This window comes from Mycothermus thermophilus, assembly GCF_041956435.1.
Source record: "Mycothermus thermophilus strain CBS 625.91 unplaced genomic scaffold VTJ04scaffold_1, whole genome shotgun sequence".
NCBI classification, from domain to species: Eukaryota; Fungi; Ascomycota; class Sordariomycetes; order Sordariales; family Chaetomiaceae; genus Mycothermus; species Mycothermus thermophilus.
The window spans coordinates 1666621-1683053 of record NW_027191427.1 but is presented as its reverse complement, the minus strand read 5'-3'; the positions used below and the strand labels follow the sequence as shown (position 1 = coordinate 1683053).

General features: G+C 56.7%; 6 protein-coding genes across 6 annotated transcripts; 3 read left to right on the top strand and 3 right to left on the bottom strand.

Annotated features, from left to right (window-relative positions):
• Nucleotides 1-350: 350 nt before the first annotated feature.
• Nucleotides 351-1317, top strand: VTJ04DRAFT_623 (uncharacterized protein; the record flags this gene model as incomplete). Its single annotated transcript, XM_069364429.1, has 2 exons — nucleotides 351-620; nucleotides 1063-1317. The coding sequence occupies 2 exons, from the start codon at nucleotides 351-353 to the stop codon at nucleotides 1315-1317; spliced, it is 525 nt and encodes a 174-aa protein (XP_069223233.1).
• A 76-nt stretch (nucleotides 1318-1393) lies between these two features.
• Nucleotides 1394-1804, bottom strand: VTJ04DRAFT_622 (uncharacterized protein; the record flags this gene model as incomplete). Its single annotated transcript, XM_069364418.1, has 2 exons — nucleotides 1394-1537; nucleotides 1610-1804. 2 exons carry the CDS (start codon nucleotides 1802-1804, stop codon nucleotides 1394-1396), a joined length of 339 nt encoding a protein of 112 aa, XP_069223232.1.
• A 228-nt stretch (nucleotides 1805-2032) lies between these two features.
• Nucleotides 2033-3837, top strand: VTJ04DRAFT_621 (uncharacterized protein; the record flags this gene model as incomplete). Its single annotated transcript, XM_069364407.1, has 2 exons — nucleotides 2033-2544; nucleotides 2634-3837. The coding sequence occupies 2 exons, from the start codon at nucleotides 2033-2035 to the stop codon at nucleotides 3835-3837; spliced, it is 1716 nt and encodes a 571-aa protein (XP_069223231.1).
• A 1440-nt stretch (nucleotides 3838-5277) lies between these two features.
• On the bottom strand, nucleotides 5278-9571 carry VTJ04DRAFT_620 (uncharacterized protein; the record flags this gene model as incomplete). Its single annotated transcript, XM_069364396.1, has 3 exons — nucleotides 5278-6271; nucleotides 8031-8838; nucleotides 8971-9571. 3 exons carry the CDS (start codon nucleotides 9569-9571, stop codon nucleotides 5278-5280), a joined length of 2403 nt encoding a protein of 800 aa, XP_069223230.1.
• A 579-nt stretch (nucleotides 9572-10150) lies between these two features.
• VTJ04DRAFT_619 (uncharacterized protein) lies at nucleotides 10151-11357 on the bottom strand (the record flags this gene model as incomplete). The annotated part of the gene is made up of 3 exons (XM_069364385.1): nucleotides 10151-10181; nucleotides 10244-10901; nucleotides 10961-11357. The coding sequence occupies 3 exons, from the start codon at nucleotides 11355-11357 to the stop codon at nucleotides 10151-10153; spliced, it is 1086 nt and encodes a 361-aa protein (XP_069223229.1).
• Nucleotides 11358-12161: 804 nt separating this feature from the next.
• On the top strand, nucleotides 12162-16259 carry VTJ04DRAFT_618 (uncharacterized protein; the record flags this gene model as incomplete). Its single annotated transcript, XM_069364374.1, has 4 exons — nucleotides 12162-12405; nucleotides 12591-14667; nucleotides 14871-16158; nucleotides 16233-16259. 4 exons carry the CDS (start codon nucleotides 12162-12164, stop codon nucleotides 16257-16259), a joined length of 3636 nt encoding a protein of 1211 aa, XP_069223228.1.
• Nucleotides 16260-16433: the final 174 nt, after the last annotated feature.

The following is a 16433-nucleotide window of genomic DNA, read 5'->3' as shown; positions in this document are numbered from 1 at the left end:
GGGGTCCAAGTGAGAATTGGAGACCTTCGGGATGGATTGGGCCCACAGTGGAAGTGAGCAACAAAAGAGAAGCATCATGATCCATAAGGACTGACGAAGTGCCGTCCAGGCGAGCTGACGCGCAGCGAATGGACTCAGAGAATCTAGGTTGGACAATTGGTGCGTGTGTGATATGTCCTAGAGACTGGAACCTGCTACCTGGAAAGACAGTGAGGGCTTGTTACCTGGTAACCCGAGGCGTCTCCTTCCGCTAACTAGAGACTGTAAGTCAGCCAAGTCCGGGCGGTTGTGTTCCTGGTTGGTGTGTCTGGATTTGTCTGGGGAAGGAGGCTCTTCATAGCTCCAATCCCATGTCGCTCTCCTCCGTATCCCCAGATCTGTCTCCTTTCCTGTCAGTCACGATCCATGCCGCCATCACCACCCTGCATCCTCAACAGCAGCACGTCCACATAGTCCGCTCGCCAGAGCTCTCGCCTCCCACTCCATCCCGTCATCCTGCCGGCGAGCGAGCAGGCCCCAGCCCAGTTCAGCCAGGCAAACCCACCAGCCAACGCCAGCCCATTTTCCAGGCCAGGATCTCGCTGAACCATCCAAGCCCCCCTGTTGCCTCCCCACCTCCAGTAAGTACCTACCCTGGGCTGCTCGAATCTCTCCTCCCTGCGCACACCCCCACTGCCGCACACACGCTCGCAGTTTCCTCGCTCTCTGCTCTTGTTGCTCCTGCTCGCTCGCACGCCCACCCTTCCGTCCACCAGTCCCTTTCCCACATCCTGTCATGGGCTGGGCCTCCACTGTGCCTTCCCGTCCTAAGCCGGGGCCCCTTGACCCCTGCTTCAAGATGCAGATACCATTGCCATTTCCTGCTTTCAGCGCAGAGACTGCTGCTTTCCCGGCAGACATCGATACCTACTTTAGCTCGTAGCATGCCACCATCGCCGCTGGACTGGAAGGTCCATCCTCCCCTCCTCCCCACCTCACCGAGTTGTGTGTGTCCCTTCCTTGCCCGCTGCTCTTTTTTCTCCTGCGAGTCTGACCAGAACCGGTTGGCATCTACGGCGGCAGTTTGCAGCTTCGCTCGCCTCCTCCCTTCGTTCACTGGCACATTGCCTCTCTTTCTGTCCCTTGTTTGCTGCTCAATATCCGATCGACTGCATCATCGCTCTCGCGGCCTGCCGCTCAGCCAAGCTCCCCCTCCGCGGTTTGGTTGCTTGCTGCTTGATGCTTGTTCACCTCGCCTCACCTCGCTCTCGCCCTGAATTCTCCTGGATCTCGCCCCGGCTTAGGAAACTCGCCGGCCCCGATTTTTTTCGCTGCTGATGCATACTCTCAACCAGACACAGCGCCTCCCTTCTGACGTGAGACAACCCTCGGCAGAAGAGAGCCCGTTGCCCTCTTAGCTCACAAGGTTATCTCGGCTCCTGCAGTTGGACTTGGTGGCCGTTGCTGCGGTCATCGGGACTTGGGACTTGGGGAGAGACCCGTCCAGCCACCCACGCTGGTTCTGCACCTTCGCAGCGCAACCCAAATCGTGCCGCCGCTAGAGCTCAACGACTGACGGGAACAAGGGGACGCTACTACCAGACAAACCATACAACAACCCCCACCATACGGCGCCTCTGCCGCCGCTCCCTTGCCCTGAGGTGTGCAGGTCTTGTGTTACTCCGCATCCGGCTCCTTCATCCACACCCTTTTCTAAGCGTCCTTCCCCCTCCTCTCCGCCATCCTCACTACTTCCCTGACGGCTAGACTGCTGCATGTACGATTCACGAGACCAATTGGTCGCCGAGAAGCCTGACCGTATCATGCATGCCCTCCCTTGAAAACAGTCTTGTCCATTCTTGCCGGACGAGTGAATCTCCACAACCCGCTAGACCTCTGTGGCGCTTGACACACTCACTCACACGCGCCACTGGCTCTCATCCACGGCATCCGTCCTAAAGAGACGACACCTCTGCTGTTGCTGCTGCTCACCTCACCTCCCCCGCGCTACTGTCCTGGTTTCGCCTGATCAGGGCGAAGCCCGCGGATCACCATGCATAACCAGATATCTGCCTCGACGCCCCTGGGCCAGGAGAGTCATCTCTCCTCGGATAACACATTCAATAGTGTCAGTGAGAGCTGGGTCGACATGAGCTTCCAACATCCGACAACAATGCCGGGCTACGCGGCGGCAAGCTATCCGTTCATCCCTTCCGTCGCTCATGGTCTGCCCTCAGAATCTATCGGCAGGATGCCGCCGCCTCCACAGCCGATACCACAAGCTCCTCACACGACGCTTTCCATGCTCATGATGCCTCAAGCCCCGTGGCCGAGTATGTTGACAAACCCGACGACCGCCTACGCACCGGCTCATTCGGCACCGCCCGTTGCCATCCCATCCATCACAGCCCCCGTCAAACCGACAAAACTGCCTGCTCTTCAGACGACATCCCAGCCGAGGAAGACCCTAACTGATGAGGATCGCCGCGCCATGTGTCAGTATGCCGAGGACCACCCGACAGCCAAGCAGACGGACATCGGCGCTCGGTTCGGCGTGGAGAGGAGGTAGGGTCTACAGTCTCATCATGCCGCTGTTTTTTCCCCCAGTGATGAGGGTGCCTCTCTGGCTTGTTCCTGGCTAACATGGTCACCAGTACTGTGTCGAAAGTCCTGCGGAATAAGGACAAGTATCTAAACTTGTCCAGCGACAGTAGCAATTCTCCGGCCAAGCGCGCTGCTATCAACAAAGGGAAGGGTGTCAACGTTGAGAAGACGCTTCTGAACTATGTTCAGCGCAGCAAGAACAAAGGCCAACCCATCACCAAGGAGATGCTTAAGGATAAGCTGCGCCTCTTTAACTCGGCGGCGGCAGGCGACCCGCTGATCGAGTCCACCACCTCGGCCTGGGTTGACAAATTTATGGCCAAGTACGGTCTCGGAACAGGCACCGGTGGTGGTAGGCTGCTGCGTCGCGCGTCAGAGACAAACATCCCGGATAGCGTACGGTCTTCGGGCTCACCCTCGTTGTCTGCTTCCCAGCCTGGGAGCGCTATCTCTCCCGCATCTCCATCAGGCCACCTCTCTCCATCACCCCTGTCGGCAAACAAGAGCGACGAAGAGAAAGATGGCGTGGGCAACTTCATCAGCTTCAACATGGATGGTGCTTACAAGCATTCGGCCTCCCAGAGCACAACATCGCTGAACACACCCTTCACCGACACCACGACACCCTCCTTCCCCGGCAGTGCAATCAGCCCGACAACGTCATTTAACTTTTCTCCGGACCCGAATGCTGGTACTTTTATGACAGGAGACAGAGCTGGACAAGGCCCGCTCCATGGAACCGCTGGGTTTCAAAGGCCGCGGAGCCAAACTTTCCCGACGCTCGACCTCGAGTATATGAACCAGTCACAGTCTGCAGAGCCCGCCACGCCCAAGTACCAGGTTCCTTCGACCGCGCCCTCCTCAGCCCTCGACTCGGCTACCAGCGGACCCGCGTTTACGTTTGAGCAAACTGTTTCTCCTCCCCAGCTCCGCCACAGCAGCAGCAGCAGCAGCATTGCCGGCCGTTCAACTACCACACCTCTCACGTCGACCTCTCCCAACTCACCCACACAGGAAGACGCTCGCCGGGCCGCCGACACGTTGCTATCGTTTATCTCGCAAGCCGCCGGGTTTGTTGATCAAAACGAATACATGACTCTGATGAGATTGACGGAGAAGCTACGGATCCATCAGAGCCAAATACCTAAAACCCTCCCAACCGGACTCGGCGGATTAACCCAAATCCCCGAGGGTGACAGTGAGATGCCCAACGCGCCACCGGTCATGGCAAAGGCCGAGACCACGAGCGCCTAGTAGGCTGGACTGTTCTTTTTTTTTCTGGGGTTCTGCACCTCTTGTCGCCAGCCCGGAGATATGGCAAGGACGACGAGTACACTATGTCGATTCATACGATCAAACCCATATCTTACGCCACTGCGACACTGGGCTTTACGAACACATTTTTCCTGATTCAACCTTCGATATACCCCGGATTCGGCGTTGTCACCCAGAATTTGATATACGCTCAGGTTCCCGGAAGACACATCACGCTCACGCGGACTTCACGGCCTTGCGCTTTTGTGATTTAGTTGATTCCTTGCTGCATCCTCGCGCCTCACCCCGGTCTGTTTTTCATTTCGGAGCCATTTCTCCCATTTCCTCCATAGGTACATATCTGTCTGTTTTGTATTCGATGCTTTCCTCCCCTTTCTCTGTACAATTATTTTCCGTTACTTTTCTTTCACTTTTTATTTCATCTCCCGATCTCCTGATAAATCATTGCTATATATCCCCGTCGTACTGGGCTGAGAGGGGCGACGGAAGTCTTGGATTTGGACTGGAAGGGAGATGGGTACCTGTCCAACTTGTTGGTTGGATGCGTTCCTATGTTCTGAGTGGAGAATCCGAAGGATTGACGGCTTTTTTGGTCTCACAATGCCACATTGATTTGGATATCGGAGGGGCTTTTTGCTTTTTATTGTTTACGTTGGGATTTATTGCACGGGATAATTGGGATAACTATAGGGCACTCGGGTAGGGAAGGGAATTCGGAAGTCATCACAACGGGCCATGATGGAGCGCTTTGGTTGGGAGGAAACCAGGAATAGGGAGTTGGGAAGGTATTGAAGACGCCACACACACTTCCGCTTGATCAACTTGGCTTGGGTGGAAAGGGGGATGTTTGGAAGAGAAGCCTCTGTATACTTGCTTCAATGAGACGTCTCCTTTTTTCACCACTGGCCTAAATCAATCCTAACAAAAAACTGGGTAGAGAGATGAGGTGCAAGGTAAATCTTATCCCAGTGTCACCACGTGCGAGGGCTTCGTCTCAATGGACTATCTCGGTCAGGCACCTCTCTACACATAGGTACGTACACACGTGCTTGTTAAGTCTTATGTACACACAGCCAGATCAACATGCGCAACTCCATGCAAGGAACAGCGACTCTCGATACTGTGATTATCATTATTGTCATTGATCATTAATGGCCAGCTATCTATCATCATCAATCAATCATCAGGGTCGTGACAGGTCAGCAGACAGACAACCAGCAAATTCAACCAAATCCAACGCCAACGCGCCATGACATCATCATCTCATGATTTTCCCCTCCCCCTCCCATGCCCTAAGCATGTACTAGACTAATGCGCTAGCGTACGACGGAAGAGCATCACCGGCTACCTAGCGTAGGTTTACTACTTAGATGAAGGTCACTACACTAGTGTAGAAGGGGAGGGGTGGGTGCCAGGAAGCTAGGGGAGGAACACGCCCCGTTCCTCCCACAGCTCGCGCACGCCCTTCTCGCCCATCTCGGGCAGCAGCCGCACGAGCAGCAGCTCGAGGATGCCGTAGACGAGGTGCTTGTTGCAGTAGGCGTCGGAGAAGGGGGCGAGGATGCTGCGGTCTAGTTCGTCCAGGTAGGGCTGCTGATCATTGTCGGTATCGGCGCTGGCGTCGGCATTTTCCTCCGACCGTGGCTCGCTGCTGCTGTTGTTGTCTGCATCTGCGGCGCTAAGTTTCTTGCTTGCAGCCCGTTTGTTGGGATTTGACTGCTGCAGATGACCACGTTGACGGAGAGCTTCTTCACCTTGCTGACCGCCGGTAGTGCCGTCTGCTGCTGCCCCGCTATCGTTAGTGCTGCTGGTGGTGCTGGTGCTGATGGCAGCCGCGCCTGCCCCGCTGCCGGCGTTCGGCCTCCTCGGTTCGGGAGCGGACCGCCGGGAGGAGGACCGGGGGGACGACCACCCTGACCCTGATCCTGACCCTGGTCTGGCCTGGAACTGTTGAGGAGTGGACGGCACAGGCCCAGCAGCAGCAGAAGCAAGGTCGTCGTGTGGAGATCTTGGCGCTGACCGGGCCATTCCCGATTCCTTTCCCCGGCCTTGGTTCAGCTCTGTCGATGCTTCCGTTTTTTGACGCCGCGGGGTGGAAACGGGATTGACGGCCCCATCAGCACCCGGAGCCCCAAGGCCAAATCCGAACAGATGCCCACCACCACCACCACCAAGACCAGCATCGCCGCCGCTAGGAGAAAAGAAGAGCCTGCCAGCTGCTTTCGGGACAAGCGCCCAAAGCGCACTAGCGCACCGGCGCCTGAGGGCGCGGAGCTCGGAGTCGTTGGCGGGCGGGAAGAGGGTAGGCTTGCCGGGCATGTTGTTCGGGAAGAGGGCGCCACGCACAGTGCGCAGGAGTTGTGGCAGCCGGGAGGCGTCTAAGACATGGACGCGGATGAGGTGGGAGAGAAGCCTATCATCCATCAGCATCATCGTCCGTCCGGTTCAGGTTAGCGGGCAAAGTTTCATTCGTCCCCATATGACCATCGAAGAATAGGAAGACAAGAAGAGAGGCAAGCCATCGAGGCTGCGGGGAAGGTGAGTGGTGCGTCCGGTACGTGGGACAAACACACACACACACTGGTGAAGGGACCAAGGAGGAGGGGAAAAGGTGACCAGGGGCTCTCAAAGATCCTTCCTGCGTGGGGGAACAGGATAGGATGGAGGGGAGTTGATCTCCATTCACTTTCACCACGTTTTTCCTCTTTCAGTAGAGCCACATGGGAAAAACGGTCCCCGACAAGGAAGTTTTTTAGCAGAAACGGTGGGAAAGAGGAGGCTGAAACATGTGTGGTGCATCCGAAAAAGAAGTGACGGATCCGGCCGTTGTCGATCAACACCGGGCCGGTCGGTCAGTTGGTCGGTCAAGGTCAAGAACCTGTTGGTCCGAACGCACCGCGCCAGGAGCGGCTGCAGCGGCAGTGCTTACACCTTGTATGCGTCTTGGTCTTCGGGACGGGAAACTTTGACTTCGGGAGAACTGTCACTCGACGTTCTCGACTTGTCGGGTCTTGACCAAGTTGAGAGATGAGGCTGGGATCTTCTCGAGCCTCCTCCGTACCCCTTCACGCGTCGAAATCGCGATGAACGGCGCCGGGTTCTCTCTGTAACTTTCCCTTCTCAGCGTCACGCAGTGCGCGTCTGAGCTCAAGCCCGGAGATGTCAATCTTTTGTCATCAACGGGCCGGGGAGATGCGGATGACTTTGTGGCGCTCCAGCCATCAGCCCATGTCTTCATGGCTCTGGATGGGGTTTTCATTTCATCATCGCTCGGTCGCGCACCTCCAAACCCAGAACGCGCAACAATTAAGGAAAAGCACTCGCGAGAAAGCCATGCTATCCTCGTTGAAGATTTCGCGAGTGAGACACGGAGGGAACCGGGACCGCGGCTGCCAGCCGGCGGAGCGTGTGTGTTGTGTGTAAGGAGGGGTCGAAATTGGGGTTGATGATGGAGCAAGGGTGTCGGAGAGAGCCTTCACTTCACTTGGCCACCCCCTGGCTGTCGTCGTGCTCCAGCCCGGCGCGTAAATCAGGCTCGCCGATGGTGCAGGTTTTCGTGGGCCCCGCCGAGTTATTGAGCAATCAGAAGCAGCCAGGGAGGGAAGAAATGACGATTGGCCGGAACGTGACATGCAAGCCGTCCATGACAAGAAGTCAAGGCGGCAAACAGAAAGCGGGACTTCATACGCTTTTCCTGCGGGTCGCCGATTTGGCCGCATGGCATGTGGGAGGTGTGTTGCACTACATCCCCGGATTTCTCTCTCTTCTCCCTTTTTGGCCCGAGCCTTTGCTTCTCCCGGTTGGGCAATGCGGAGGTAGTGGATGCTGCTTGCATCAAGTGATTTTGCCGGGACCGCATCCGGCGACACACAAGAGCAGCACATCCGTTGTAGATAGAGAGAGAGCTTTCATATCGTGCCGAGGTGCCCTTGCAACCTTCAAGAGCCGCAGAGCGCGCCCTGATTCGCGCCGTGGCGCGATGTCGGCAGGTCCAGTGACCTTGAGCTCATGCAGCATGACGCAGCCCCCGAAACGTAGAGTGTGGTAAGCGAATGAGAGGGGAGGGGTAGAAGGAGTTACATAGCGAGGGGAAAAGAAAAGAGGGGTTTCAGGGTGGCAAGCTAGGGGAAACAGATGAACGGATGGATTGATGGAACAAAGTCGTGACTTACCTGTCCAGAGCGCCGTCCAGACCGGCGATTCGTCCTGGCCCTGCGATGGCGATCCACTGTAGCATTGAGAGGGTGCCTGAAAGCCAGGGCATCCGTAGGTCCACCTCAACGAGATTCGACACGGCAGACCACAACCGGAACGCCACGATGGGCTTCTTTGAAGGGTGCCTTTCAGCGTGGCGAACAGACTCAGGAGACGGCTTCTTGTCGCTCTCGTATCGTGTTACATCCCCGAACCCAGAGCTGTAAGACAACGTCCGTGGCGGAAGCGAACGGGACATCATCAGCGTCGAAAATGCAGCTCTGATGAATGAGATGGCGAGAACGGCCCAATGCACGATGGCCCAGAACAGCGAATGTAGCGAGAATGCTCGTCCTCCTCCTCCTGGTCGGGGTGTGTGGCTCGAGGATGATCCCGGATGGTCCTCAGCCTCGGGGGTGCCTGCCGCCGTACCCCTTTGCCCTCCCGCCGCCCGCGACACGATGATGAGAAGTTCCCATATGAACCATGGCTCCGATAGTTTGTTGATCAAGGCATTCCGGATGATCAGCTCGGAGAGGATCTGGCCAACCAGGGCGGTTAAAGCGTTGTTCTCGAGATCCTCAGTGGGGAGGAGGACGGCCAAAAACGAATCCACAAGCAGTTGGCGGTAGGCCGTCTCGTTATCCGCCTGCAAGGCGATGCTTTCGGGGTCATCGGGTCGGGGCACCGGGGAAAGAGCTGGAGCTGGCCAGAGCGAGTGATAGATCTCGCGAGGATCTGACTTGATTGGGGGCTGCGTGATGGGATCATGGGCAGCACGGTAGGCTAACAAACGGAACTAGTGTGTCAGCTTGGCGCACTGCGTGGAGAAGGAGGTACATTGTACGGAGGAGTACGGAGCAACTCGGTTGTGTTTCCCCGTTCAAGAAGAAGGGTGAGGAGCTAGGGAAGACGGACCAGTGATGTGCCTGTCCAGCAACTCTGGCAGCTCATCGAATAACAAGCTCTCCAAGTCCACCTTCCTCAGACGTTGCTCGAGAGCTCGCGTGATATGGGCGATGATCTGGACTATTTCGGCGACGAAAGTCTCGTCCGGCGTGATCTTGGCATACCAGTTCTGGACGTACTCCCTCAGGATGATGGCAATGAGAGCGTAGAGCTGCAGGTCCACATCGTTGCGGCTGGTCAGGGGCGGCAGCAGGTCCTCGATGGGGGCAGGCGTGCTCTTTGCCTTGTCTGGTTGTTGGGGACAGAGGATGCGGCGGATTAGGAAGGTTGTCGCCTTGTCAGAGAGGGGGTCTGGCGGCGGGCCGCGAGGAGGGCGACGGGATGCTCCGACAGGTTGTTGAGGTGAGGTGCCGAGGTCGGTTGCAGGAGTTGAGGATTGGTTGGATCGTGATGCGGTTATGGCATCGGAGGAGGAGGACGAGGAGGGGGCGGCGGCGGCGACTTCAGACTGAGGACTGGAAGTGCGTGAGGTTGGGACTTTGGGCCGAATGTTTGGAGTTGGGATGCGGGCAGGAAGGGGAACCGTTGGTGAGGAAGTCCCGGTTGTCATGGCGATCATAGATGGCAGCAGAGTGCCGTCGTCATCATGGAGTCGAAGATGCAGAGAGCATTTCGTTGCCCGATGTTTCTTGTTGTTCGTTGAGCATGTGCTCTGCGATGTCGAAGAACGGGGAATGACGTGAGGTTGGAGCAGGGGACACAGAGCCGTTCCGCCCTCCGCAAGGCTACACCGAAAACGGAAGGCGGTGAAACTAACCACCACCATCCACCACCACCATTATAGACATCAACATGCCAGAGTGTGAAAACAACGAAAGGCCAACAGAGTCGGAAGGATAAAACAGTCAGGTCTGCAGTGTTGTGTTACCTTTCCTGGTGGTGGTGGTCAAGGTCGTATGAGAAGGTAGCTGGTTTCCCTCAGCGAACCGTTCCCCTCACAGATGAACCTGTCCCAAGAACTTGACATGAAAGCTGGAGAGAACGCCGCGTATATGCACATCACAGGTTCAGGTATCCATATAGACATACATTGGACATAGTATCTGTATACACTGGCTGCCCCTCAAGTACAGAGACAAGCCTCGCGTTGATACAACTCGGGTCCAAGTCTCCCTGCAGACCGGCCCGCTCACTCCGAGTCCTTGCGAGTCGTTTCGTACCTGGAGCAACGTTGTCAGCGCCCAATTCTCCCCCAAACCAAGTCCAGAATAAGAGAACATACCTCTTGCCCCTGAACGCCCAAACACCCCAGTTCCCAGCGCTGATATCCTGGGGGTCCAGGTCATTCAGATCCCACCTCAAGCTGCGGAACCGGTTTTCGCCAGGCTCCAGCAGCACATCAAACTCTCCAGCCGCCGTCTTGTGCACCCAGTTTATGTCACGCTCCATGTCTTCCTGGGTATAGCCCGTGACGATGATGGGCACCTTGGTCTCGAGCAGCATGGGGAGCGTCTCCTCCCACTCGTGAGAGCTGGCCGGGTGGCCCAGGCCTGGGTGGAACATGACGAAGCAGTCAAAGTAAGGGTCGTAGGGGTAGAAGTAGCCCGTCTTGTGGATCGTGTGGTAGTAGTCCACGATGGTGCTGATCTTCATGCTGTGCCAGACCCGGTCTTCGACAATCATGCCCCAAGGGTTGCTCGGGGTCCGCTCGGGGAGCGGGAATTCATCATCCCGGTTCATCATACTCTCAGGCCCGATAAAGATGAGGTGGATGCGCGCTCGGGGGAAGAGGTGCGCAAGCTGTACCCAGGCGTTGCGAGGGAGGGAAGACTCTGCCCGGGCTCCGAGAACGAAGATGCGTACTGGCGGTGCTTCCAGGCGCAGACCCCGAATATCCATGCCACCGCCCGTCTTGGGTGGGTGCAGCGTGTAGCGAAGCGCTGCAACCATATTAGTTTGTTGTGGAAGAAAGATTTGGAGTCCACAGAACAACACGTACCGCTAAAGCTCTTGATACCCTCGGCTGTCAACCTCCCACCAGCCTTGAGGTTGTAAGGGCTGAGCTCATGAAGGATGCTCCCAATGGTAACCGGATACGTCAGCAATCGTGTTACTTGCCTCAGACTCCTGTCGTCGTTGATGGCATTGAAGTTCCTCGTGTAAAGGAAGGTGTCCCAGTTGGTCATGTTAACGAGGGCTTCCTCCATCTGTGGCCCTGCATACTCGAACTCAGGGAAAAGACGACCAGACCGGAGGTCGTGGTCGTCCTCGTTGATCTGGCGCAGGGTATCGCAAATCTGCAGGTGAGCCTCATAGTCGTCGGCCCAGTGTTCCTTGCTGCAGTACACAGGGATGCCGCAGTCGGGGCACTCAAAGTCGACGTGAGCTGGAGGCATTGGTCCACCATGTTGGTGGTCAGGATGTGGGCATCTGGCATGCTGTCTAATGAAGGCAGCGCGGCGCCGAATCTCGGGAATTGGGGAATTAGTGAATGAGTGAAAGAGGTCATCGGCAGCCAGAACTCGCTGCCCAGGCTGGGTTCCGAAGGATGGACCAGTCGAGATAAAGCCTGTTTTGGGGAATTCAGAAGAGTATCGCCTTGTCTGCTTGGTCCGGGCAGTCGAAGCCAGCGGTGCATTCATCGGGACAGCTTTGGCGGTCTTCCCGGAGAAGAGACGGTGTTGGTGGGGTGAAGATGAGGACTGCAGGAGGCCATTATGGAACTGGGCCTGTCTCCTCAGAGACACGGAGCACCGTGTGCAAACCCTCGACAGCGCTGAGCGCGCTGCGAGTTCTGTTGGGAGTGCCATGGCCGTCAAGCTCCGGGATTTTGTGTGAGTCGGTTGATGAGGTGAGCACCCGGCTTGGGATTTTGGATGGAGCTTCCATCGAATGCCGAGAAAGCGCACCATCTGTCTGGAAGCTGGTTTCGACAGGGGTGTCAGCTTCGACCAGTCAGAGCCGCTCCAGCCACACTGTGCCCCACAATTCTCAGCTTCCCAGCCCCAATTTCTGTGGCTGCCATCAACATTTGGCGGTCGAATTTCTCTCCAACCTTCACGTCCCAAGCCCCAAGCTTCAACCTCACCTCCAACACCGCCAACACAACCCCCCTCCAATCCCCATCCCCGTCCCCGCAGGCTGCACCGTTCCTCCACCACAGAAAAGCCGCGCCGGCTTTCTGCGCAACCCCGGGAACCATGGCGACCACGTCGAATATGTTCCTGTACTCGCTGACAATCCAGCCGCCAACAACCATCACGCAGGCGCTGCTGGGTCAGTTCTCGGGGACCAAGGAGCAACAGATCATCACCGCCTCGGGTTCGCGATTGTCCCTTCTCCAGCCCGACCCCAGGCAGGGAAAGGTCAATACCATTTTGTCACACGATGTCTTTGGCATCATCCGCGCCCTTGCTTCCTTTCGCCTGGCCGGCAGCTCCAAAGGTGAGTAGCATCGTCTCACACCTCCCGCCACCCCCCTCCCCGCGTTTCTCGGACAATTAGTGATTCTCGATCTGCTCCGCAGCTTCGGCGGGATGATCTCCGTGTAGAAACGCGCGGTGGGCTTGCCATCCCGCCCTACGGAATCATCCTCTGTTCCGGATTGTGCTAAAACGCGTCTGCCCTAGACTACATCATCGTCGCAAGCGACTCGGGACGCATCACCATTCTCGAATACCTGCCCAAGGTAAACAAGTTCTCGCGCATCCATCTCGAAACCTTTGGCAAATCAGGCGTGCGCCGTGTCGTTCCCGGCCAATTCCTGGCCGCCGACCCCAAAGGGAGGGCCTGCCTGATCGCGTCTATCGAGAAGAACAAGCTGGTCTATGTTCTCAACCGGAATGCGCAGGCTGAGCTGACCATTTCGTCGCCGCTGGAAGCCCACAAGCCCGGCGTTTTGGTCCTGTCGCTCGTCGCCCTCGATGTCGGCTACGCCAACCCCGTCTTTGCTGCCCTCGAGCTGGATTATACCGAGGCCGACCAAGACCCTACCGGCGAGGCGGCCAAAGAGCCCGAGGCGCAGCTCGTTTATTATGAGCTAGACTTGGGTCTTAACCACGTCGTTCGCAAATGGTCCGACACCGTTGACCCGACAGCAAATCTTCTCTTTCAGGTCCCAGGAGGCAACGACGGCCCCAGCGGTGTACTGGTTTGTGGCGAGGAGAGTGTCACGTATCGTCACTCGAACCAGGAGGCCTTCCGCGTTCCTATCCCCAGGCGGCGCGGTGCCACCGAAGATCCTCAGAGGAAACGCACCATCGTGTCGGGGGTCATGCACAAGCTGAAGGGCAGTGCGGGCGCTTTCTTCTTCCTCCTCCAGACTGAAGATGGCGATCTCTTCAAGGTCACACTCGACATGGTCGAAGATGCGGAGGGTAACCCTACTGGCGAGGTTCGCCGCCTTAAGATCAAGTATTTTGACACTGTTCCCATCGCCAACAGTTTGTGCATCCTGAAAAGCGGTTTCCTGTTCGTCGCAAGCGAGTTTGGAAATCACCACTTCTACCAGTTTGAGAAGCTCGGAGACGACGACGAGGAGACCGAGTTCACCAGCGACGATTTTCCAGCAGATCCACGGGCACCCTACACACCCGTCTACTTCCGGCCCCGGCCCTTGGAAAACCTGACGTTGGTGGAGAGCATCGACTCGATGAATCCTCTTACTGACTGCAAAGTGGCAAACCTGACCGGCGAGGACGCGCCACAAATCTACACGGTCTGCGGAAACAGGGCGCGCAGCACCTTCCGCATGCTTAAACACGGCCTCGAGGTGTCTGAGATTGTCGCCTCGGAGCTGCCCGGCACAGCCTCGGCTGTGTGGACCACGAAGCTGACCAAGTACGACGAGTATGATGGGTACATTGTGTTGTCCTTCACCAATGCGTCGCTTGTTCTGAGCATCGGCGAGACGGTCGAAGAGGTGTCCGAAAGTGGCTTCTTAACGACGGTACCGACGCTGGCCGTTCAGCAACTGGGTGAGGAGGGCTTGATCCAGGTCCACCCTAAGGGCATCCGGCACATCGTTGCGGGCCGTGTGAACGAGTGGCCGGCCCCTCAGCATCGGTCAATTGTGGCCGCTGCAACAAACGAGAACCAGGTCGTCATCGCTCTGAGTTCAGGCGAGATCGTCTACTTCGAGATGGATGCAGATGGGTCGCTTGCCGAGTATGATGAGAAAAAGCAAATGTCTGGGACAGTGACTTCTCTCAGCCTGGGCAAGGTGCCTGAAGGTCTCAGGCGGAGTTCGTTCCTTGCTGTCGGATGCGATGACTGCACAGTCCGTATCCTTAGTTTGGACCCCGAGTCCACGCTGGAAATGAAGTCGATCCAGGCCCTGACATCGGCGCCCTCGTCTCTCTTGATAATGTCGATGGAGGATTCCACGGGCGGCATGACGCTCTATCTTCATATCGGCTTGCATTCCGGGGTGTACTTGAGGACGGTGTTGGATGAGGTCACCGGCGAGCTTACCGACACACGGCAAAAGTTCCTGGGGCCGAAACCAACCAAACTGTTCCAAGTGTCCGTCGAGAACAGGGCATGTGTGCTCGCTTTGAGCTCGAGACCTTGGCTCGGGTATACGAATCCAGCCACCAAGAACTTCGTCATGACCCCCTTGAACTACGCTGAGCTCGACTACGGTTGGAACTTCAGCAGCGAGCAGTGCCTTGAGGGCATGGTTGGCATCCATGCCGGCTACCTAAGGTATGTGCAGCAACTCCCCTATTTCTCAGGTCGATTTTGTGGCTCCGTTCTGTGATGAAAAAAGGGATTCCTACGCCAATCTGGCAATGAGGTTTGAGTACAACCAAGTGTTGTATCAATTGTTCCTTCTGAGAACGTTTCTCTTACGCATCATGCTTTTTTGGTTGCTTATGGTTTGGTTCTCTTGCTGACCAACTCACCAGAATCTTCCGGATTGAGAATCTTGGACAAACCATGATTCAAAAATCCATCCCGCTCACCCACACCCCAAAGAAACTCGTCAAACACCCGGAGCAGCCATACTTTTATACTATTGAAGCGGATAATAACACTCTCCCACCCGAGCTGCGGCAGCAGCTCCTGGATCAATCCAACGCCTCGAATGGCGATTCGACAGTCTTACCACCCGAAGACTTTGGCTACCCGAGGGCCAAGGGACGGTGGGCTTCGTGCATCGAAATCATCGATCCGCTAGGCGAGGAGCCCAGCGTCCTGAAGCGGATTGACCTCGATAACAACGAGGCTGCTGTAAGCGCAGCAGTCGTTCCATTCGCCAGCCAGGATGGCGAAAGCTTCCTCATCGTCGGCACCGGCAAGGACATGGTGCTCAACCCCCGTCAGTTCACCGAAGGGTACATTCATGTCTACCGGTTCCATGACGATGGCAGGGACCTGGAGTTCATCCACAAAACCAAGATCGAAGAACCACCGATGGCCCTGATTCCTTTCCAGGGTCGTCTGCTCGCCGGCATCGGCAAGATGCTCCGGATCTATGACCTTGGTCTCCGCCAACTCCTCCGCAAGGCGCAGGGCGAAGTCTCACCCCAGCTCATCGTTTCTCTCCAAACCCAGGGCAGTCGCATCATCGTGGGCGACGTCCAACAAGGCGTCACGTACGTCGTGTACAAGCCGGAGGTGAACAAGCTGCTGCCGTTTTGTGACGACGTCATCAACCGCTGGACCACGTGCACGTACATGGTTGATTACGAGTCAGTAGCCGGTGGTGATCGCTTCGGCAACGTCTGGATCGTGCGCTGTCCCGAGCGCGCAAGCCAGGAGGCAGATGAACCGGGTTCCGAGATCCAGCTTCTCCATCCCAGGAAGTACCTCCACGGCACCCCGAACCGGCTAGATCTCATGGCGCACTTTTACACGCAGGACCTGCCGACAAGCATCGTCAAGACCAACTTGGTGGTGGGCGGCCAGGACGTGTTGGTGTGGAGCGGGATCCAGGGAACGATTGGCGTGTTGATCCCGTTTGTGAGTAGGGAGGATGTGGATTTCTTCCAGAACTTGGAGAGCCACATGCGCGCTGAGGACCCGCCGCTCGCCGGCCGGGATCACCTCATCTACAGGGGCTACTACGTGCCTGTGAAGGGGGTGATCGATGGGGATTTGTGTGAGAGGTTTACGCTGCTGCCAAACGACAAGAAGCAGATGATTGCTGGGGAGCTGGATCGGTCGGTGAGGGAGATTGAGAGGAAGATTTCGGTGAGTTTTGATCTCAGTTCTGCTTTTTTTGCGATCTTTGGATACGGTGTTTGCTGACTGGTTTTGCGATGCAGGATATCCGGACAAGGTCTGCCTTCTGAACTTGAAGTTGGGAGAAACCAACGCTATCATGCCGGTCTTCGTAATGATGACACAGTCTTGGGCTTGTTTGGTAAGGTTAGAATGAGTATCCGTGTAAATACTAATGCGCTACAAATGTACGGACGGGCGGCGCGATGGGATATGGCGGCGTTGATACTGGGTCACATAATCAA